Consider the following 24,956-nt stretch of genomic DNA (forward strand, 5'->3'; position numbering starts at 1 on the left):
TACTTTTCAACTATTTAAGTGACTGGAAATCTATAAGACCTGTGGCTTAAAGTGCATCTCTGAAAGTTCACATTTTCTAAGTATATTTCTTCACCTGTCATAAGTACATCACAAGGGAAAGAGTATAATGACAAAAAATTTAACAAGAATCTGAATGTAGACAGCTTTATCAGCGTGACCTCTCCTTTCTCATTTAAATGAAACTTGACACTGTGGCTAAGAACCCAAACAAATCTGGCATATATGTTAACTGTACCATTTCAGAGGTCATATTTTGTTACAAAATGTGTATAGAAACAAAATGTGTTAGAAAATAACCCGCTTAAGATAAGCATGCAGACCAGTTGGCATGAAAAATGAGGCATCTACAGTTAGTTCCTCCATGTGGCAGTGCTGTGCACTGATCCCAAGGCATCCCTGGATGCACCACTCCATCACTGGGAGCAGTGGAGCTGTATGGGCACCGCACTCCCACCATCTGCTGCACACAAGTCTTTGACCAAGGACCAGCCTAACTGCTGCTGAAAGAGTGCAGCTGATGGGTATTTAGGTAGACTTGAAAATTCTCTAAACATATGATTACATCCTATTATAATCAACAGCACATTCCTGTTATGGAATGATAATTAATATCAACACTTTCATGCACAAATGCTTGGTATGTTATAATCTTTGTTTAAGAAGGTGTTACTGACAGGCAGTTTGGTTTCACACAGGATCAGAAGGGGAAAACATTTTTTAAAATTTAAATTGTCTCAAGACAGCATTTGAATTCCACAGATGTTGCTTTGTATAAATTAGTCCTGAGTTTTACTTTTCACTGGTTTCAGAAAAGCAGAAGACTCCTAAACGCATTTTAACCTGAAGACCTGTAGTACAAAACTTGACAGTGGGAACTTACGAGTTTATCCCTTCTTCACCCAGAGCCTGGCTCCCAGAGGGAAAAAAATGCAGTGTTAGGCATTTTTTGTTAGGAAGCTGGCTCTGTCACTGTAGGTTAGATGTGCTCTCAGAACATAGAACAGATTAGGCCCTTCAGAGCTGGTAGTTGGGGAAATATCTGGTTTCTGTATCATACATGGGTTTGGAGGCAAGTAACATGCTGAGCAGTTCAGCTCCAGAGAGGGGGTGCATTTTGCAGCAAGTCTGAAATTGTATTCGGGAAGTCTTGAGATTTAGATTTTGGTTGTTTGTTTTGGTTTGGTTTTTTTTTTTTTTTTTTTTTTTGTAACTAAAGGTATCTGGATTCATTTCTGAATATACTGCAGTAATTTCAAGTGCTTGAGTCCTTCCACAAAGGGCAAAACCATGAGGCTACTAGAGTTGGCACAGAATTCTCACTGACTTCGGTAAGTCTAGACTACTGCATTATGAATGATATTTCACACTTATCATTGGGGGGATAACCCATGGAAATGTGCTTAATGCTTAAAATATAAACAATTTTAAAGACAATAGCCTATGCACCTGTAATATCTTCAACTGCTTTAAGTTAAGCTGTTACAATGTAAGTGGAGTTGATGACTAGTGTGCTTGCATATTAGTATTTTCAAGAAAAGGGTAAGTTACTAATACTGTAACAAAAGTCTTTGGTTAAGTGCTAAGTATATCATCCTAAACTCTTTAGCTAGATTAAGAAATAAATCAATTCTTTCTACTCAAAATGTAGAGGAGGTACTGAAAATCAGGCTAAGTCAGTCCTCTATGGCACACAAACTTGTGCTTATACATGGCAAGATCAGTAATTGAGGAACTACAAAGTTAATGAGTTTAATATTACATTGCAAAACTATACTAACTTTTCTGATCAAATATTAACTTTCCTGCTGAGAAGAAAGAATCTAGAGGCATAAAGAAAGTGGCACAGTCACTCGAGAAAGCACAGCCTGTCACTTCTTTTTGTAAAATGATTGGAACACCCACTGTCCCCTGGGAGCCTGTAAGCAAATCAACTCCACTAGCTGCTTAAAAATGTTAACATGGCAGCCTTGTCAGTATTGTGATTGCTCACAGAAAAACTTAATAAAAAGAGAAATAAATTCAGCGGGATATAATGTCATGACTACTTAACATAAGACATGACTTGATTCTCAGCTCACTGAAAAGCAACTGTATCATTGCACAAAATAAGATCCAATTCAAGCTGCTTGCTCATGGACCCATAACACGTTCACAGCTTCTTATTGCCATAAAAGCTGCTGATACTTACTTCTAACAAAAACTAAAATGCCACGAATGTGAGACAAGTGATACAGGAAATCACATAATGTATAGAACCAGATGTCAAATATGCAGAAAAATATCCAATGTTTTTTACAGTAAAGACTTCACATACCAGTGTCAGCCTCATTAAAAGGCTAAACATTATTTTGAACTCTGAAATATTTCTGAAGTAAGGAAGGCTTATTATTAATTGAATTGTTCAAATCAATAAATATTAACTTACCTCGAATGAGACTAAAGAAATATATAAATGATATTATGCATTGGTATGTATTAGAATATTGTAATATAAAAAATAAAAAGGTTTTGGATGTATTTTTTGGTTTTCAAAAGAATATAGCCACTTTAATATTTTTCAAATATATCTTCAAACAAAGAAAAAATTGAAAATAGAATGTTACCTTTTGATTCAGTAGCATATATTGTGAGTTCCTCATGCCTTTGTGTTCAGATATTTTCATGACTTTCTTATCTATGTATCTATTACATTGCCTTTGTTTTTATCATTTTCTCATATTGGAAAAGCATCAATAAGATGTTGCATTTTGACTTCAGGATTCTGAAGCTGATAGATTTAATCACTAACGGACTGTATTCTACTCTCATACATACTCGTAGATCCCATCATAATCAAAGGAAGTTGTATATTTGAAAGTCAAAATATATGACTGATTCCTATTTGGAAAATCCTGCACTTATCAGCATACACACACAGGCATGCATGCACACTCTCACACATACATGCGCAAAGAAATGTTCTATAGGACTTAATGGAGTTCTTTAGAATTTATTCCAAACTACTCTGGAATTGTATGTTTTCAAGAGATGCACTGAATATTCTCCAAATATCTAGAATAAAGATACAATATTTTTTTAAGAATAATGGAAATACAGAACACTTACCATTTTGAATGAAATACACAGGATTTTTTTTTTGCATAAGGGTGTTAAGTATGCAAACCATGAATTATTGTTCAGGAACAATGATTTAAAAACTAGCTGGTCCACAGAGCTGGGTAATAATGGTTACTTTAGCTTTTATACAATGCCACAATCATTACAACAAGAGGCCTATCTTAAAGGGAATTGTTGCACAGGTCCCAGAGCTTTGGTGGGGCTCCAAAGAATTCACTTCAGAATTAGGGTCTAATTCAGTTGCAGGCACTATCATCTATCAAATTCTGTTGATTAAATGTCCTGTTTACTACAGCTGTATAACAAATGGATAGATCTTTTCATTTCAAATCCACTCTGCAATTCAATATCTTGAAAACTGTCCCACCAGAAAAGATGGCTTAAAAATAAAAAAAAAAAGGGTAGGGATTGCTATATGCAAGGCAAAGAAGGGCATCCCACAAGTAAACAGGTTAATACTATGACAAATAGAAATTTTGCTTCTGTGTTGGATCTGCCACAATTAGTCTTTCATGACATTATCTAAAAGTTTATCAAATGTACGCTATGTCGTTATTTTGGCAGGCATCGTCAATACAAAATGGTGTTCCTTGGACAGGTCCTATGTGAAACACCTTAGTCCTGTTCCAGTAATATTTGTGAAACTCCTTGGGCCTTTATCCACTCTGGTGCCAACATATACTGCTGAATAAATATCCATCATTTCCAAAGCACTGCAGGGTTTTAAACTTAATTTCAAAGCGCTGCAGGATTTTATGCTGCACAGCCCCCATTATACTCCGGGGGCGTTGTGCAGCTTAGAAAGCACTGTATGGAAAATCTACCCCTAAATGAGAGTTGGGAGGGAATGAATCCCGTATTTGGAATTAAAGAAACCAAAAGAACAACACCCATTGTATTACTCTTTGACAAGCAGCTAGAAGAAATGAAGAGGGATATATTTGCTAGTATATTCAAGCTACTTTGTGCTGAGCACTTGATAGAAGGCAATTGTAAACTAACTACTTAACCAGGCAGCAGAGGGTTTATGGCCTGTTTGCATTTTGAAAGGAATGCAAAGGAGCTGAATTAGACTTCAGGCTTGATTTTCACTGTTTTTAACTTTATCTAGTGACTCACACCTATGTGTGCTGATTGTGATGGTTTTCAGGTAGTTCTGCTGTTACACTATACCTGCCATTTTGCAAGGGTTTACTGGCTGCAGGTACAAGCTGATTGACAAACCAGCCCTGTTTCATGTTTTTCACCCAGCCCATAGTCTAACATGGATTTTAAAAGGCAGATTTTAGTAAACATAGATACAGTGCTAGATACAGGGAAGTGACATGATGTTCTGAGCATCAATCTAATGTTCTCAATCTCTGATAGCACAAAGATAAAAAAAGGCCTAAGATCAGCCTGGAAGGTGGGTGTGTAATAAACAATCTGTTTATTTATTTAATGAGTTCAATTTTCTCTGTTTAAAATATTTAATTCTATTAATGGATAAACCCCCCAATTTTATAAAGGTAGATTTGATTTTTAAAAGGTAATATTAGTCATAAACTAATCAAAAAATGCCTGGCCTACTTTAAAAGATGACAGAGTAGCTCAAGATACAAGTATAACACGGGAGATAGTGACATTCAGCTTGCTAAAGGAAAAAAAAAAAGCTACGTAGTGTGATTTCCTACAATAGCATAGAGCCACACAGGAACAGGGGAACTGCACGACAGAATGGATGGTTTCATGAAGGGACTTCAGAAAAAGCCTTTAGATCATTGGGCTCTCTTGCACCTGTGCATGAGGCAGTTTCTCAGTCCTACTCTGTGCCACGGGGCTGTCAGAGTGTCAATGATCCATTAGATTGCCAGCTGGTTTAGGATATAACCCCCCAGCTAGGGCAACTGAATTTTGAGTAGGAACCGCTTTAACAATAATTCCACAGTATGTAAAAAATACTATATACAGCATATTTCCATAATATAATTCTATAATAAATATATAGTAATATAATTTCTTTCCCCACTGTCTTTCAAACTATAGTTCAATAACAGAAAGAAAACCAAAACTTTTCTTATTGAGAAGCACAATGGAGAACTGCTTGCAGACAATGTATGTCCCACTAGAACATGATGAGAGTCTTACTGAGCTATCACATCTCATAACCACACTTTCCTTTATTTCTCATTTTTCTATCTATGAGGCACAGCTGCTGCATTGAAGTGTTATAACTGTGCTTGAAATGTTCAGCTTATCCTCCCTGAGAAAGGGAATTTGATAATTTGAAGGCAACAACAGAAGAGAGGATAGCCATTACTCTAAAGAGATTATCTGTTGAGAAGCTTGACAGTCGAGGCAGAGGAGAACTTCAACAGAGTGAAAAAGTGGACAAGAAGTGTAGAGATACAAAGCAAGCAGGAAGACCTCAGGAAATGAAAGACAGGCAGAAGGCTGGGGGCGGGGGGGGGGGGGGCAGGGAATAGAACGGAGAAGGACCTTTCCTTCTTCTAACATGTAAATCCTTGAGGAAGTTGTTTCTGTCAGACTCCAGGTTGGAGCATTGGGCAAACGCTCCAATGGTCCAGGAACATGGTGGGCTCCTCTGTAAGAAATGATCTGGAAACAAAACCTGCCCAACTGGCCAGGGCCACTAAAGATTTGAATACTGTAGTCGGATGCTGCCTCTCTTTCTTATGAGTTCCTGTGCCTTGCCATCACTGGAAAATTGTTCTCCAGTGAAATTTGAATACCAAAGGAAACCTACATGATTGGAAAGTAAAGCTTGCATCCTGTAAGCTGTCTTCTCTATTTGAAAATGGAGAAGCCCTGTGTAGAAGTCCCTGAATTCCCAAATGTTGGCTTTCATCATGATGTTGGATGACAAAGAAACAAGGGAACAATATCAGGGAAACCAAACAAAGGAAAGGGTGAGGAAAGCCAGACCAAAAGTAGAGGATAACAAATCATAAAAGCAAAGCAAGCAATGAATGAAGAAAGAAGATAAAAGAAATGAAGGGAAGAAAAGAAAAAGAAAGGGGAACTAATGAAAAAAGAGACTACGCAATGACCATTTTACTTTCTTAATCTTTAATTTGAAAACAGATTATTTTTTTCCACATGAAGGCCTGAAGGGGAAATCTCCACTCACTATGAACACTTCTTGCAAGAAGGAGATAGGAAAGGAAAATGCAGCCTTCAGTACTAGGACCTTTCCCTCCCCATGCCACACAGCAGGGGCTGTGTAAAGCGGTTCTTGGCTCCTAGCTAAAGACAGCCTGGCTGGAAGATTCTCCCTCTCTCTTCCTTTCTGACAGTCAGTGACAGACATCATGCCTATGGAGCTCAAGAAGCACCTTACTCCTGCCCAAAGTGACCTGCATTTTTCACAGTAATTAGGAAGTGAAATAATTTTACTGTGACCCTCTTCTCCACAAAGCCAGTAGTACCACAGCTCTGTTTTCACAAGGAGGATTTTCCCTTGGACCAAGAGTTAGTGTTCAAGAGGAGAAGAATGGGTAGCTGTCTTTTCTACTGAACATGTTGGTCTGCTGTTCTCCACTCAAACTCTCTATGGCCTGGAAGGCACTGCATATAATTAAAGACAGAGTAACTGTATTGCTAGTAACACATTATCTTAGTTTTTAGCAATTTTTTCTTCCTAATTAAAAATCATTAGCATATACAAACATTCTTTTGCCAAAGTCCTTTGAGCTCTGTTCCAATTTAGATTTGGTTATTTTCAAAGGTAAATAACTATAAAAATATTAAGCAAAATGCAACGTTGCACATAAAGCTCAAACAAACATAGATGTTTACCATACAGCTTCAGATTGAAAGCAAATGCTACCGTATTGTTTTCAGTGTGCGTGACTTCAAATTGTTCCTAAGTAACATAATTATTATTGACTGAGCCTAGGCATTTTATTATATACAAATTATTGCTTATTAAATAATGCATTAGTAGCATTTTAAAGGAAATAAAATCCCTTCAGTTATTTTAAATCATTAACCGCATGGCTAACCACATGATTAACCCCTGGCTCTATGTCTCACTGAGTTGCATATTAAAAATTTAATGTATATGGGATGCAAACAGTTCCCATGTAAAACAATATGTACTAAGAGACTATCTGCAGAAAAAATAGTATCTCAGTGGGAGGAGATGGATTTTTATCTGGCACAGAGCTATCTGTGTGGAATGCACTAAAATCAGTGAACATCTAAGACAGAGCAGGGAGTATCTTATGGTAAGTAAGAAATGTGCTCCACTCATTGTGACCACATGCGTGGCCTTCTAACTTGTAACTCCTAACTTCTAACATGTAAGTCCTTGAGGAAGTTGTTTCTGTCAGACTCCAGGTTGGAGCATTGGGCAAATGCTCCAATGGTCCAGGAACATGGTGGGCTCCTCTGTAAGAAATGATCTGGAAACAAACCTGCCCAACTGGCCAGGGCCACTAAAGATTTGAATACTGTAGTCGGATGCTGCCTCTCTTTCTTATGAGTTCCTGTGCCTTGCCATCACTGGAAAATTGTTCTCCAGTGAAATTTGAATACCAAAGGAAACCTACATGATTGGAAAGTAAAGCTTGCATCCTGTAAGCTGTCTTCTCTATTTGAAAATGGAGAAGCCCTGTGTAGAAGTCCCTGAATTCCCAAATGTTGGCTTTTATCATAATACTGTCATTTGTACCTGTCTGTATACAGAGTAGAAGTTGTGACGTTTCTTTTCTAGTACGTGTTTCACTGGTATACCAGTTTTAGAGGCCTACATATTTAGCCACTGTAATCTGCTCAACACGTGGAGTGCTCGGTGGGTGACACTTCTAGACCAGTTGGAAGATTCTGCTAATGCAAAAAATAAATTAATTCTTTGGTTCCACTCATGTGTGACTGTAATCAATAAGAGCAAAGTTTGTCCCCTTCACAGCACTACTGCTTCTGGTGCGGCTTTTCCCTGTAGACTATACTACCCTCACTTGTGCTGCTGGGTGGAAACAGAGCATCTTTTTTGCTCCATTTTACCTGATAGAGTTTCACATCCAGCCTTCTCCATAACATCCAGTGCTTCTGTGTAGCAATTAACATTTCTAAGGTTGAAATGCTCAGAAACAGAGGCCAGACAGTCTTGCTACAGCTGAAGGCGTCCTCACCACTTTCCCTCACTCCATGTTTCTGCAGGAGAGCTGACAGATCTCGATGTGCTGACATTGAGAACAGAGTGCAAGGCTGATACATTTACTCAAGCTTTTCCCTATGGGAGGGGCGAGTATGAAATAAGTTGAGGTTCTGACTGGAGGGAGAAATAAAATAAAAATATTTATATCTGTTAATAAATCAAATTGAAAATTTGTTGATGTTGGAAATACTCCCAGAGCCTTAATGATAGGTTTATTTTCATCAACAAAAACAATAATTAATAATTAATGCTACATGTGTCTCAGATGCATCTTGGCAACTAAAATTAGCAAGTATAAAATGTTACATTTTAATTTATATACTTAGCATGAATATCTCCTCCTACAAAATCTCCCAGCCTATATCTATGTCCGTCACGCCCTGGATGACTTGATATAGCAAATTACCTTTGGAAAGTTTATCTGTTTTCTCTCTGCTCCTCTGCTGGGAATTCCCTTAGCGGATCCTCTGTGACCTGCACAGATCAGATAACTTGGCCTGCAGAGCCAACCACTGAAATCAGTGCCATCCTCTGTACACACAGCAGTGTCTCTAAACCAATTGTGCTGATAGGTTTAGATCATTGTAGGAAAGCAGTCTTCCCTTCCAGATGCCAGAAGGCACAAGATTTATTTATTTTTTTTTTACTGTATTTAGAAACTAGGTAATGTTTTATTATAGATCTAGTCTTATATTTTAGAAGCTACCAAAAACAAAAACCTCTAGTAGACCATGGTGAGAGAACCAGACTGTCACAGGGGAGTATTGTGCATATGAGCCTAACAAGAAGTTTGGAGAAGAAATAAGCTAGGGACTGCACTGAAAGGCTACTTGTTTTGTGCATACATAATCATTCATTTTTTATTCCCTTTTCTTCAGCACCACTTAGACAAATTCCTTCCAGAAGTTTAAGCTTTCATAGCGCTAGCAGATTTCTGCTCACCAGTTTCTAGGGGAGACAAGTGAATCCAAGTGACCCAAACCAGTCATTCTAGCTGACACATGATGACAGGTTTAAATATAGAGAACAGAAGGACCATGAGCTGAGATTAGCAAAGCCCATATGAATTCTTATTATTTAACACTAATATAGTGTAACACTGAGAGATACCAAGGTCCAGTTGTGCTGGGTGCAGTATACACACATCTTGAATAGAAATCCTGCAAAGTGCTTCTTTGACAAAGAAACCTCAAAGTGCTTCTTTGGCTCTGCTTTGCTTATCATACCTATTCATTAAGTATTGAAACTTCAATGAACTGAGACCTCCAGGGGCTTAAACACACAATCAAGTCATCATGGCATAATACGTGTCAGCTGAGCTATATCAATAACCTGTGTGCATGCTCCTAGCCATGGCAACTGCAAGGCAACACAATTCGGCTTAGTTCTGATTCATTTCAGGCTTTGCATTTGCTGCTGGCAAAATGTGTGCACAGGGATTAATGCCACAACTCGAAGTTTTGAAAGCTTCCTATCTGCAATTGACAGATAATTTCCTACAATTAAAAAGACATGTTTGATTGTTTAATGGCTAATGTTTAACTAGGACAGATATGTTCTTTAGGTATTTATGGAATGCGATTGAGTTTTCTCACTAAGGTTTAAAATCTGACTAGAATATATTTTTACTGGTGTTAGATACTATTGTTGAATCTTCTTGCCAAAAGGAAGAATCCTTTAGAAGTGAATGGAAACAGACACTTGCCTAGGTTTAAACTCTTACAAATTTATTTCTGGAGTGATTTTATGGGACAAGGTTTATGAATAGCTACAAGAGACAAACTGAGTCTAGCAGCAGTTCTTGTCCATCATTAATGCTGCCTTGATACTGAGGTCTAACTATGATTCCTAGAAAAACCATTTTTCTTCCATTGTAGTACAACTGCAATGCCTTGTGGGATCATTCAGTTCAGTGAAACATTACTACTATTCTGTATTTACTTTAAAAGATAAGCAGTGCCAAAATTAAGGTTTTATAGCAATAATTAAATTGCTAACACTCATGCCTGAATTCTGATTGACTTGACATAAGAGGATATGCAGTAAAAGACAGAGACTTGAAAGCCCTCTTAAATATAAGATGTGTAAAATCTCAATGCAAATAACAACAGCTTTACAATTAATCTCATCTTTTTAAAACCCAAGTTTCAATAGCTGTAGGTTCTGACACATTGGGCTTTGTTGTCCTATAAGGTTCAGCTAAGCTTGTTAAGGAAGCCATTCTCATTCTAAGCCTTCACCTAACTTTAAGTGGTATTTAAAGAATAATAAATCCATTTAGATTGCCTAGCTTAAAGAAATTATTTAGCAAATATGGGATAGGTTGAAGATGTGACTTTTTAAGAAATGAAGAGCATAGAGCATAAATTATATGCCATGCTACTAATTAGAGACAGATATGTAATCACTTACTAATGGAACAACATTTTGTGCCAACCTTATTCATACTTCCTTCCAACTGCTGGACTCCTTGTGCCAGATATATTTCGGTTTTCCTCAGAAGAGAGAGATACTAACATGTTTTCCATCCTGTTTTTAAACCCAGAAGACTAGTGCAAACTGAACTTTCTTGACATTTCAGAAATTCTATCAGTTTTAACAGCTTGAGGCCTTTTTATTACAAACATGTACATTTCCCTGCAGGGTTCCGGAAATCTCACAATTACATTCGTTAAAAATGTCCATGATTATAGCCAAATGCATGCTTCGTAAATTTACCTTTACAGTTTTCTTTCAACAATTATTCTGAGCATAATTTTCTATTAAATTCCACAAAATACCTACTTATTCATCCACAATGTCAGTTTTATACAAGTTTTGACAAAACCATCAAAAGAGAAAAATACTAGAACACAGTTACTGTCAAATTTTTCAGTACCAGGTTTGATGTCTATGGTGTGACTCATTGAGACTCAACATAATAAGCATGTATGTCCATGAAAACAAATATAAAAAGGTCATGTTTCAGCAGCGGCCTAAAATTAGAGACACTACATGCATTTTACACTAGCACTAAGAGGATCTTTGGGTACATAATTTTGGGTCCCTAACCATACTTAAGAGTCCTTTTATTTGACAAGCTGAGCATCCCTCTCATGATGAAGTCCTGCTGTGGTCCAGAGCATCCAACAACATTGTTTTTTCTCATGATGTAATAAATATGCTTAGACCACACTTAGTGAATGCTGACTTCAACAAGTTCAGTGACCACAATTTCTCTCTCAGAAAGAAAAAGCAGGAAATGTCAGAATTTGTGTGATCATCCTTGGCTTTCCATCTGATTGTTGGTCTCAGTCTAGAACAGAGATTTGCATCCTGCTTGTCCCACTTCCCATGAAATTTCACTTACCATCACCTTGTAGAAGAGCTAGAAAGTGGAATGGGAAAGAAACTCTATGCTTTTCCTGTTGAAGCCTGGCTACTAGTAGCCAGGCAAACAGGATTCACAGGGAAAGAAAGAAAGAAACAAACTTGAGATCCACTTTTGTCACGCATTATTATTTTTTTTTTTCCTCCAAAGGCAGACAAATATAAAATGAATAAACAGGCCTGGACATAGGCACTGAAACCCAGAACTTAATCTTAGCACCTGAGAACAAGTATCATTTTATGGGAATGGCCATTTTGGCCATGGCTTAAAATCAAACACAAATTAAACAATCTAATAAGGTACAAGTTAGTTTAACTCACAGTTGCCCAGGGCAGAGCCTCATGTACTTCTGGAGTGATTGGTTTTGGCTGCTGTTCAAACAGCATCCTGGACTAGTTTGATTGAATCTAGCAAAACATGATTCACTTTTTTTTTTTTCAGTTACTGCAAAAGCAAGAGGGACTCCAGCATAAAAAGCGAACTGATTCACTAGCAAGCTCTGTTTTCAGAACTGGGTGTACTTCAGCTATAAGTAACAAACACAAACCCCAGGACTTGTTTTCATACTGACTCTTAAACTACCTCTGAGCCTGATTCTCCCAACTTCTATGTGACACTATCTCTACAACTTTAAAGTAAAAGTAAACACAGGGCTAGAGAATACTTCCATGTGTAAGGATCACAAGACTGAGCCCCATAGCTTTTACAGAGTGAAGTATGTAGTGTTAAGGAAAGAATACTCATTTTACAGCTTCTGACCAGACCAACTTGAGAATCAGACCAATGCAATAGTCATTCCCTTATAAAACGCTCTCATTGACTTGACTAAAAGATATAGGGGCCTAAAAACTCTGACCTAGGAGAATACAAGGAAAATAATGTAAAACTGTACAAATGAACTTCACAGTGCATGTCAAGGTTAAGCCATACCATATTTTCCTGAAAATATGCAGACACAACAGGGACTTGTAGGGAAGTATAAATAAAATCCAGTACAATAGGTAGATAATATTTTGCACTAAATTTACACTATTGTTCCTTAAATGATAGTCTTTTAAAAGAGGTTGTGTTTTCTGACATGTTTCATTTTGTTATACAGAAAAAGTAATGATATAATAATTATTGTAGTAGGGCATAAGACTTACATTGTATTTATCTCAGAGTTGTATTTTTTAATGTATTATTTTACCAGATATCTATATCAAAAATACCTTACTGTGTTTCTGTATCTGTTTTGGTTTATGTGACAAATGTATTCTATGCCTACATTCTTAGAAATGGTAATCAACATAGGAAAATCCATGTAGAAAATTCACCTTTCATACTAGAATGAAAATAACCAAGTAGCTGAATGCTCATTTTTGATGTTGCTGTTGTTATCATTATTACTTAAACCATTTAGTCTTGTGAAGTCTATTCCTATGGTATCTTCATTTAAAATCTTTTTTACTATTGTCACGTAGAAGTGTTTATGGTTTCCTCTTTCTTAAAACTAAGATTATATAAATGAAAGACATGAACATTTAACTGTTTGTAGGTTGATCTACTTCCCATTGACTGCTTTTCTATTTCCATTGAAATTCAACAAATAAGCAAAAGAGAAGTAGAAAAAAGGTGTGAAGCCCAAAATAGCTGCTTGAGTCATCAACAGATTGTCTGAAATGATTCAAACAGGTGTTTGTTAAAGAATGAACTATTTTCCTCAGGGCTGTGGCGGTGAATTCTAGAAGAGAAAAAACTACTCTAAACAGGTCCTGAAGAGCAAGGAGGAAAAAAACCACCATTTTGGGAAGAGTAGGACAGCAGAGGGTTACCTCAGGAAAGTCTAAGCTACGTTTTTTTTGTGGTAAGGCAGGACAGCAGAGGCACACATGCCAGCAAGAAGGCCAGCACCACAACTAGGGAGGAGGGAGTAGACTACACCTGTGCAACATTCCTCAGCACATGCATGCAATGTGTGGTTGGGTGGGTGGGACAAGACCCTCAACAGCTGAGAGACACTAGAGCTGACATCAGTGTGAGTCATGGGTCAGACACAGCCTAAGTTTCATGGGTAACCCTTGGTAAATTTTGAATTTCCAAACCAACATCACTTTTGCTTTTCAAAATAAAGCTCATTAAAATGAGCTCCAACAAAGTCTCTCACAATATTCTTGTAACCAGGCTAGAAGGTCACAGTTGGATGAGTGGACAACTACATGGATAAAAAACTAGTTGGATGGTTGGCTTAGAGTGTAATGACTAATAGGTGGCAATTTACCTGGAGGCAGATAACAAGCGGAGTACTACACGTGTCTATCCAGGGACCTATGTTTTATGTCAATGACCTGGAGTAGGCAGTGGAGTGCTTCTTCATATAGTTTGTAGATAACACCAAACTGGGGGGACCAGTCTATATGCTGAAGGGCACGGCTGCCATCCAGGGAGACCTAGACAGGTTGGAGGGATGGGCAGTGAGCTGAATATGATTCAGCAGTGTCCCCTGGCAGCACAGACAGTTGACAGCATCTGGGGCTGCATCAGAGAAGCACAGCCAGTAGGCTGAGGGATGGATTGTCCTCCTCTGCTCAGCACTCATTAGACCATATCTAGATTACAGTGTCCAATACAATTGCGTTGCCCAATACAAGGAAGACTTGATAAACTGGAGTGAGTTTAACAGAGGCCACCAAGATGCTTGAGAGCTGGAACACTTCCTTTGTAAGGAGAAGCTAAGGAAAGTGGGCTTGTTCAGCCTGGAGAAGACATGGCTTCGGGGGCATCTAACAGCAAGCTGTTAGTGCCTACAGAGAGATCATTGAAAAGATGAAGCCAGGCTTTTCACAGTGATGTGTGGTGGGATGACAAGGGACAATGGGCATAAACTGAAACAAGAGGAGATCCAGACCAGATATATGGAAAAACATTTTAACCCTGAGGACAGTCAAGCAGTGGATCAAGTTTCCGAAGGAAGTTGTGCAGTTTCCACACCTAGAGGTTTTCAAGACTTGACTATATAAAGTCCTGAGCAACCTGTTCTGACCTTACAGCTGACCCTGCCTTGAGAATGAGGTTGGCCCAGGTGATCTTCCAACCTGAACAATTCTGTGATTCTAAAATAGTTCACAGAGCTCTTAAAAAGGTTCTGGGGATTGGAGGCAGAGAACACATGCTGCTAATATCTACCCAGTTTCTTCCCTGTAACCTGCTTACAATCAAAATGTCTGTTTGTTTAGAAATAGCAAACTGAATGATAAAGTTGATGTATTTTGAAAAACAGACTGGCAGGCACTTTTCAGAAGAATGTTACCTTCTCCTCTGAGGCAGGTAACAGTAGCATGAATGACAATGTTTACTGATCTTGGATAAGAAAGATCTGCTCCCAGAAGTTCTCTTGAGAATCTAAAAGCAGGTAGCTAATTCAGCTGATGTTAACGGGTTTTGTCAGAATTTGGCGTGGTAAAACAGTGTTGCTTAAACAGACCTACTCCTGTAATAGTTATTCAGTTAAGTGGGCTCTTCTCCCGTTAATTGTTTCTGAGTTTCTGAATACACAGCAGGCAGATGTGTGTGGTGCAGTGCACTCTGACTGCTGACCTATTTATTGGTGTGTTTCTGTGATGGCTGACCCATACCAGAGACTCTGTGGCTCAGCTGTTCAAAAAGCTGTTACACAAAGAAAGAGATGACAATCATCAGCAGAGTAGGTGTTAATTTGGAAGGTGGGTACTGGCAAAAATGGAAGGACGTATTTTCCTGGGCTTCAGCTGCTTAAATAGGGAGTATTCCCCTGAAGTTCTCCAGGCAAGACCTGAAATATGGAGTGCTACTGCCTGACATACTAAATTCCCTACTTCCTCATTGATTTTCTAACACAACCTTAATGCTGTGTTAGCATCATTTCTCTGTTCATTCCATCTGCTCTTAGGTCTCCCCTGCTGTTTCCTAGGAGATATATTGCCACAATGTCTGCATCTGTAAGGCAGTGGCAGATATGGGGCAAGAGCCACATGGTTAGAGGCAGCATTAGTACCACCTGAACATTTGCAGGGTTCTCAGGGGATCCCACCACCCACCGTTTCTCAAAACCTGAGGGAGCGCTAGTTACGCAGTCAGCTGCTTCAGAGTGCTATAGGAATGGGATGCTGTGGCTTCTCAACTCCTTTCCACTTCTATTTGCTTCTTTCAGCCTAGAAGCTCTATTTAAAAAAAAAAACTAAAGTGGGGTTATTTTTGTCCAGACGGCCTATATAGTGAACATTCTAATCTTTTTATCTACAAAATTTTATGGGGTTTTTGCTTGTTTACAACACATTTATCAAAACTACTGATTGCTTATGTTAAGTGCTTTAGGTGGTCAGGACATGCCTTTTTCATATCCTTTCAGGTATGGTCTAAGAGACGAATTCCAAAATGTAATAGTAAGCGTAATAAACTGAATATTGCAATTAAACAGGGATGACACAGAATATCAGGGTTGCTAAATCTTGCCTTGTGCCTTAACATCTTCCTTGTTCTTCCCTTGGTAGGCACACATAAACCTGACTATGGCTAACAAAATGTACAGAGTCTCATGACATTGCTAAAAATATGCCTGTTTCTCACAAGTGACCCAAACTCCAGCAATGAACTCTTAAGTACACTCGGAAATGGATAATATAGAAAATAATTAGCTTTTGCCCATATGTATAATGAATTTTATGGTTTATTTTAAATTGTATTCATCTCCGTTTTCTTCACAGGAAAAATAGGTAAAAAAGAATTGTTTACATCAAACAGCTAATGTGTTTTTATTTAGGTAGAACTGTGAAAAAAACAAGGTATTTTCTGAAAGTATGCAAAAGGAAAGAGAATTTATAAAAAAATCCACATAATATTAATCAATAACTTATTGGGGGTAGAGAATCTATTCATTAAATGGGATCAGAAGCATAGTAAAGATTTATAGTTTAAGCATTGAAAGTCCACATATAGAAGAAACACAACCATTTTTCTTGATGGCAAGAACATTAGGAAACATAATATAACAAGAGTTACGCTACAGTGAAACCTACAAATCACTGATAGACATTTCCTCAAAGAAAACTGTCAGTCTCTTCAAAGCAAATACGTAATGCTTTTGTAGATGTTAGGGACATCTCATAGTGAAATAACAGATATTTGAGCAGTTACGTTATACATGAGAAGTGTTACCCTTCCTTAATTTAGGAGACTTAATTTCAGTGTTACAACTAAATTCAGCTGTTAAAGGGCTATCTCCAGTGTATCGATTGCATATCCTCAAATTTAAATATGATTATGTGGCTAACATTTAACACTGAAAAGAAAACAAGAGACAGAAAGAAGTACCAAAGTAAATTAATATGCTTCTCATGCCTAGTATAACACCGAGTATATTTAAACAAGATACATAATTAATTTCATAATATTCTTGTAAATTCAGCCTTCACTGACCTGTATTTCAAAACAGGATCTGACAAAACAGAAATCTCTTACACAGTCTGAAACATTAAGAAGGCTTTGAATAAAGTTCTGCATTTTGAAAGTTTTGGGGAAACATACTGAAAAAAGCAGAACATTTCTCAGCTGTGTGCTTCAATAAAACGCACAACATGTTTGGCTAAGAAGGAATAAATGAGCAAGGCTTTTCTGTTGACAAAAGGCTTTTTTGCTATCCCAATCCAAATCTTCCAAGAGAACCATACTCCCCTCCATGCCACCCATCAGGAACTATTCTAAAACAAGCTAAATAGCCCAATGCCCTAGACCTCTGGTCTAATGTTGGTATCCTCGAGTTACTAAAACTGGAGAAAATAATCACTTTTAAACAGGGAGTATTAGAAATGGAAAAGCTACGGTAGCTTGAAAGAATTTAAACTACTTCTGCATGTCCTCTGTAAATATTTCATCCATTTCTGCCTGTGGGAAATACCATGATCATTTTTACTGAAAAAAGGCAGAACTTAGTTGAATCAAAGAGAGGGCAATATTCAAACTCACTTAGTCTTCACTAAAAGAAGCTTTTGTAAAAACATCGAGGATATACTCAGCCTTCAAAAAGTAGAGCTAAACCTAACTTATTAATATCTATGAGTTACATAAAACAGAAAGAAAATAATGGAAAACCTGCACTTATCCAGACCAAGAGACTCAATATTTTTTTCTTTGTCACAGATGTCAATGGGTGTACTAAAATGAACCACAGAAATTTCCTGGAGATTGAATAACATTGAAATGAATAAAAGTAGTTGGTGCAGTGTCTAATGCAGATAGAGAAAACCACAAACTGCAAACAACAGACTGACAATATGCTGTTTGTTATAAATATATCTTCAGTATGCTTAATTTACACACTGTTCAACTTTAAACTGGAATTCAGCTTTGATGACATTTACAAGCACCTATTCTCAAAGGGAATATACACAGATACAGAGCTGGGGACAATTTAAACTCAGAAGTAAAGCCAAACTAAAGAATGGAAAAAAGGGGCATTTTTCAACTTTGTAAATATCAGCAGCATCATATGGACATTAACTAGGTGCCCCAATAATATGAGAATAGTATGAACATAAGAATGAGAACGGAACAGAGTAAATAAACTCTCAAACTTGGCATATCATATTTCTCAAATTTTCTCTGATACATTAAAAAAACTGAGCTCATCTTCTTGCCATAAAACACCACCTCAGCCTTTATTCAGGAAACAATTTCTGCTGACTTGAATATTACATTGTCTTGATAAAATATTCCCAAGATTTCTCCCAAAATTTTCAGACAAACACTAAAAACCCAAATGGTTTGATTTCTAGTAAATAATAAAATCTTAGAAACAAATCTAAAATGTCTTTCATCTTAAACCATAGGTAAGGATGTGATTTTCTTTCTAAAGTTCCCATTTACAGATTTAATTTTCCAGCTCAGCAAAATGAAAACATAATTTTTCCTACAGATGTCAGTATTGTAATCTAGATCTATGGACTAAAAATCAAACACTGGCTTCTTCTGGTCATATATGATCTTTGAAAATGAAACATTCAGAACTTGAATTCAAACACATCTGATACCAAAACACATCCCTGTTTACAACCATGCTGAAGTCATACCCAGATCTGATTGCTTTAATTTGAATAAGCTTTTGCTAAACAGTAGATTTAGCTGGCCATTTTGTTGATGGTGCATTCACAGGCTAATCTCTTGGAGTTACAATATATTCACGTATCAGTGGACATAGTGATAAAAAGATTTTTGGTCTGTAACAGGGAATATCTTCCTTGGTATAAAAAAGGTATTCTGCCTTTGATCGATTAGAGGTACTCCCTGGCTAGAAGCTTCCAGGTGGTACATGTACCAAAAGCAAGATGTGGACTCAAAAAGAAGACAAGTGTAGTAAAAAGTGGTATTTTAGAGTCATTTTTCAGGCCATATATTCAAAACGTAACCTTTGTGAAGTGTTGTTTTTTCTGTCAATTATTTCCTCTGAACATCTCCATTTTTAGGATCTGCTGTTCTCAGAAATAAGTCAATATAATATCTCTGTACTTTCAGGAGTTCAAGAAGCAGAAGTGAGGGAGCTCAAGGAGATTAAGATTAAAAGAAAGGAACTGGATTAAGGCCGTGTTTTAGTTCAGAGTTCCCCGAGTCAAGCATCAGAGAAAGGCTGCTAGCACACCTAGGGAGCACGTTATCAAACACAGTCCTTCTGATGCCCTCAAACCCTGCTTCCACAGTGGCAATATACACAGGAACTTTCAGCTACTGAACCGTATTTCTTCTTGAAATACATAATAAAATAGTATATATGACTATGCATGTTAGTGCTGAAATTCTAGAGAGGCTTAATCCTTCTGCACTGTGGCACTCTGAAGTTGCTTGCACATTTCTGACTTTTTTTCCCCTGAATAAAATCTGCGAGAGTCACATGGGACTCTTCTGCAAATCCATATTTTGTTCATTTGTACCTCTACATACTTTCAAAACTTTAAAGCATGTTAATATCTTAATTTTAATAATTTTGTTAAATTATGTGTTGGAAATGACTATGTTTGTTTTGGGTACATTTTACAAAGTACAGCTATGTGACTCACATTGAATTTATGAGACTTCTGGCAGCTAAATTTCTAAGCACTCATTTGAACAGAATAAATGATTAATTATAGGTGTGTTGTAGAAACACCAGTTATCCTATAGCAGATGAATAATGTATTTCATTAGATATTGGAAAAATTAAGATGAGCAGTGCCTTAAGTAGTTTAGCACAGTGGGATAAAGAATTACTTTATAGATACTTGCTCACTCCAAAACTTAACAGCATTCTATCACATACTGCCCTATTCACCAATTACATCCTATTTTCTGTTCCCAGCTATCATGTAGCTACACTTAATTTTAAGCAACCACTTATTGTGACCTCTGAAAGTTGCCTAGCATCACTAGGCACTGAGTGATGCCTCAAAACACTGACACAGCCCTGCTCTACAGGAGAGGAACAAATGACGACTATGTTCAGAAAGAGTCTGAGAACAGATTAGTAATAAATCAGCAATATATCGCTAAATAAGGTATGCAGGGTTATTACTTTCTTATAGCTACATCAGTCAGAGATTTAACAGTTCTATAGCTTGTTATGATGTCTGTTTCTGCACATTTTCAAGAGTAGTACTCTAACTTCTAAGCAATTTCTACTTGCCTTTTGAGTACCAGTGTGTTAATAAAAAGACAAAAACACTGTAGCACAATCCTATTACAACTATTATAATGAACCAGAATTTGTGCTTTTGATGTTGAGTCTTTGAACTTTTTTTGCTTTGAAATTTAGTTATAAAACATACAAGTCCACCACAGAGAACACAGCTTATCCAGAGGGAACAATACCAAAAGGGATTTTTGGAGGGGAAAAAAAGACTATGAAAGACAGTAAGTATTTTCCCTTGTCTGTCAAATTTTACCAAAAATGCCAAGTCCTATGAGTATAGGACTAAATGGATGTAATTATTTTAAGCTAAACACAAATAAAACAAAGATATCAATATTTAAGTGCAAATTTAATACAATCCATCATCATACCTTGTTATGCGTCTGAGTTTGTCCAACCAGGATAAGGATATTTGATGAGATAATAGACAGGCAGAAATTGATTAGAATTATTGACCTCTCAGATCTGATGTACCTGTTCAAATAAACAAAGAGAGGGTACAACTTTTCTGAAAGGAAAACAACTAGTAAGTCATACAAAGCTTTGGTGCAATTCTTGCATTAAATATTGGAGATACTCTGAAAGGTAAACGCTCTCTTTCAAGTGCTCAAAAAGAGTATCAGAGTATCAAAACCTATCACATTACAAACATAGGAACTATGATATTTTGATAGATATTCTGCAATTCCCTCTTAGTATCTTGATATATTTTTAAAATAATTTATCAATGCTTCTTTTAAAAACTGCTGGCAACACTGTTCTAACACGGTACTGATAATAATGGGCTTGCATACATTCACGTCAGGAACTTCTTATGCTCTCTGCTCATCCCTAGGAATATCCACAGCTGGCATAGACCACTCATAATAGCTAACTTCAGCAAAAATACGGTGATTTGCATAAACAGAAGATCTGGTCCACAATGCATAAATAAGATGCAGGTTGGTTGACGATGCTATGGCAGTGCATTTTGAAACGTCTTACTGGGATAACAATAACATCAATCTTGAAGTTCCACCACATTTACAAAATAATTTGTATGAAGAAACAACAATACTGTAATATCTTCATAAGACCTAATGCCAAAAAATAGCTAATTTTGTACAGAAAGATTGAATTATAGCAGTGAGCATCACAGTCTCTCCTGCAAACTTATATTCATTTTACAAGTATGTTTAGGATGGAAAAGTCAAATACTCTTATCACCTATTTCCTTACAAGACGCAAATGTTCTCATTTTTCTATATACAGCATTTTATATGCTACAGGACAGAAAGGGAATGATTATGGTTTCAAGTGAAGTACCTCAGAGCTGCTAACAAAGTAAGTGTTGACTGCTAAAGTAAATGAAAGTTAAGGGTGCTCAGTTCCTCTGAAGACCATGCCATATGTTTATATATTCTATGACCTATACTATATGCTTCTCACTGGAGCTTAGTTAATATTGCTGTCTCCTCCTGAGCTGTACACCCATAGCTGACACTCTGAGGAGGTCATAACAAAGGGTGCTGAACCCATGAGAAATGCTGAGCTTTGAACTTGAAATGAATTGTAGTCCTTTTTGCTCAGTTATCAATTAAGTAATACAGCATTACATCTTTTAGTTAAGAAGACAAAACAACCCTGATACCACAATCCACATTTTTCCTTAAAATATAACAATGTTGTTAAGGCTAGTTCTATGTGTTTGCAAATACAGATGCTCTAGTGCCTTTGTCTACACAGTCAGTATGCTGCTACTTCTAACTTGTTAACTATTGATTCACCTGGGCCAGTTCCCAACACTGAGTATCTATGGACTGTAAAGGATCTTAATGGTTGAGTAAATACAGTGCAAGCAGGAGCTCATAGCATTGACTTAAGCTAGGAAGGTTTTAGTTTTTCTGCCAGCCCACTATTGATGAAGGGAAGGGAGGGGAAGCGAAAGGGAAGGGAGGGGAAGGGAAGGGAAGGGAAGGGAAGGGAAGGGAAGGGAAAGGTTAATATTTGACCAATATTGAATTTATTTTTCAGTTTGAATTTTCAGTTGGGGGGATCAAATCAATCAACCATAAAAGAATGCTCACACAGACCTTCTTCGGACCAGAATACCTCTATCTCATATCACTTCTAAACAGGCCCTGCCATTCAAAGGGAAGGTGAGTGTTCCAAAATATAAATACAGACTTAGGGTCAAAATATCAAATTTCTCCCTAGTCCTAGATTTATAAAAACAAGCATATATACATGTAAGTTTCAGTGTCTATCTTCTCCCTATAGTTGGCTACTATGTGCTCTCAAGAAACATGTTGAAGGCAAATTTTAATGATTCAAATGACAGGCCACTCTGCTGTCATAGTACTTTCAAACTATCTCACTGATAGAACACTGAGATCTATATGAGTTATCTTTTCTTCAGCTGGATGCAGAACCCACACTGGGTCCATAACACATCACATAGATTTTTTTCTCCACTTGGAAATTACTGTAATCATAGAATCATAGAATCATAGAATCATAGAATCATAGACTAGTTTGGGTTGGAAGGGACCTTAAAGATCATCGAGTTCCAACCCCCCTGCCATGGGCAGGGACATCTTCCACTAGATCAGGTTGCTCAAAGCCCCATCCAACCTGACCTTGAACACTTCCAATGATGGGGCACCCACAACTTCTCTGGGCAACCTGTTCCAGTGTCTCACCACCCTCATCATAAAAAATGTCTTCCTTATATCTAATTTAAATAATGGAGAAGACCAGTTCCACTGAGCATGACAGTATTTCCATCCAAGTGCTAAATATATCAGGGAGTGCAAAAATAACACTATAATTCTTCAGATGGGAATTATATCCTGAAATACTCTCATTCTTAGCTTTGACAGAAAAGAACTGATAATTTTTATACTCTTTTTATTATAACTTTTATGTAACTAGATATGCTATATTTATTATATATATGTCTAATCCTGTGAGTTTCTGTGGCTACATAAGAGAGTGCAAAAGAAAAGGGTGTAAAATTATCAAGCTGCTTCTAAAAGCAGAATTCTATTGGTTGATTTTACATTACTCTAAAAATTATTTTTTCCGTGTGTTTCTTCTTACTTGTATAAGAACCTATTTTTCATTTATTATGCCAAAAAGTTAAATGAGAACCCATGCTCACTTTTTACAAGTATTTATTACTTTGCATGACTTTTCCTCTTACTTTTCTATTTCTTCTACACTAAGACATCATGCTATTTCTCATCACTTCTCGAATTAATTTACTCCATAAATATCTATTGCACTTTTAAGTCAATATAGTATTTTAATATAATAAACTCAGAATGGAAAGAAAATCTATTACTGGAATGTGCCACCATACTATTTGAGACTACTTCATTTTGTGGTCTTCATTGAAACTTATAACCAAAGTGGATAAACTCAAAACCAGTTGACTGAACCTCCCTAAATCTGCAATATCTGCTGTGGCACTTTGATATGTCATTTTTATCACATAGAAGTTTTGTTTTAAAATGTAAATGGAGGAAAAGCAGTCAAAGTTATAGGCCAGAAGCCTCACATGAAATATATCATATAGAAGAATCCTGTAAAATGTTAATTAGCACTATGAATACACCACTGAAAGAGCAATACCATTCACTCTGAAGAGGGGAAAGAGAAGAGTGGGCTATACCATCACCAGTAGGCCAAGAGAGTAAAACTAATCAATCACATCAACAAATTTAGGCGTCAAAGCATGCACTACATTTGCTTTTTTTTTTCTTTGCTGAATAATAAACGTTGCATCTAATGCTCTTTTTAAATTTTAATTCAACTAAATATAACTATGTATTCACACTCAGCTTTGTCAATCCATTACATACCTCCATAGCGCTGCATAGACAACTGCTAGGGTGATCAAGGCCAAGCATGAAAGACCACTGCCTACTATTAAGGTCACTGAGGGTGTACCAGATGATTCCATGATCTGTAGGTTACAACAGACAACCATGAAGAAAAACCATCCTCCAGCAATTAAAAAAAAAAAAAAGTCAAAAGAAAAAAAGCAACAAAAGCAAAATGATAAAAGCAGCCACGCTGTCACAGATAGCTTCAGTAATATAACTTATGAAGCAGAAATCAACTTAATTCCAAAACTGATCCATACATAACTCTGAGATCAGTTTAATTATTGATAGATTCCTCAGAGGCCTTTGAGCTTTAAAATGCCTTATAATACCTGCATGATATTTTGAAAAATAAAGAAAATAATAGTAATATTACAATGTAATAGGAGACTATGACATTAGCAGAAGTTTAAACTACTCCCCAGTTAAAATTATTTAAAAGATACATTTCTCTTGAGAAACAGCAATATTTAGAATAGTGTATTAAACAAACAGCTTGGTTTCACTGTAATATATTAAAGATCATCCAGTAATTTGTCCCAGAATTTGATTCATGCTTGTTGCAGAATTACCAAACTTTCTGACTTTTAATAACTTTGACTTCAATCCACTATTCTCACATGCTTAATTTCCTTGGGCCTCTGATTTTCTACAAGGAATGGCTAGATATCTATGGCAACAATATCATAAGCCTTCCGTAAAGAAGCTGAAAATTTAGAATTATTTCATTTGTAGTCTGTGTATTTA

At 36.8% G+C, this 24,956-nt stretch overlaps 1 protein-coding gene across 1 annotated transcript in view; it reads right to left on the minus strand.

Annotated features, from left to right (window-relative positions):
- The window catches only part of ADGRB3 (adhesion G protein-coupled receptor B3), a 473,802-nt gene that overhangs the window by 76,087 nt on the left and 372,759 nt on the right, over positions 1-24,956 (minus strand). Inside the window, exons 18-19 of the mRNA XM_050893783.1 lie at positions 24,186-24,289; positions 20,712-20,814 (exon numbers count right to left, since the gene is read on the minus strand). Of these exons, the coding sequence (XP_050749740.1) occupies positions 20,712-20,814; positions 24,186-24,289 (207 nt within the window). The remainder of the gene's footprint in view (positions 1-20,711; positions 20,815-24,185; positions 24,290-24,956) is intronic.

This window comes from Gymnogyps californianus, chromosome 3, assembly GCF_018139145.2.
Source record: "Gymnogyps californianus isolate 813 chromosome 3, ASM1813914v2, whole genome shotgun sequence".
In the NCBI taxonomy this organism is placed as follows: domain Eukaryota; kingdom Metazoa; phylum Chordata; class Aves; order Accipitriformes; family Cathartidae; genus Gymnogyps; species Gymnogyps californianus.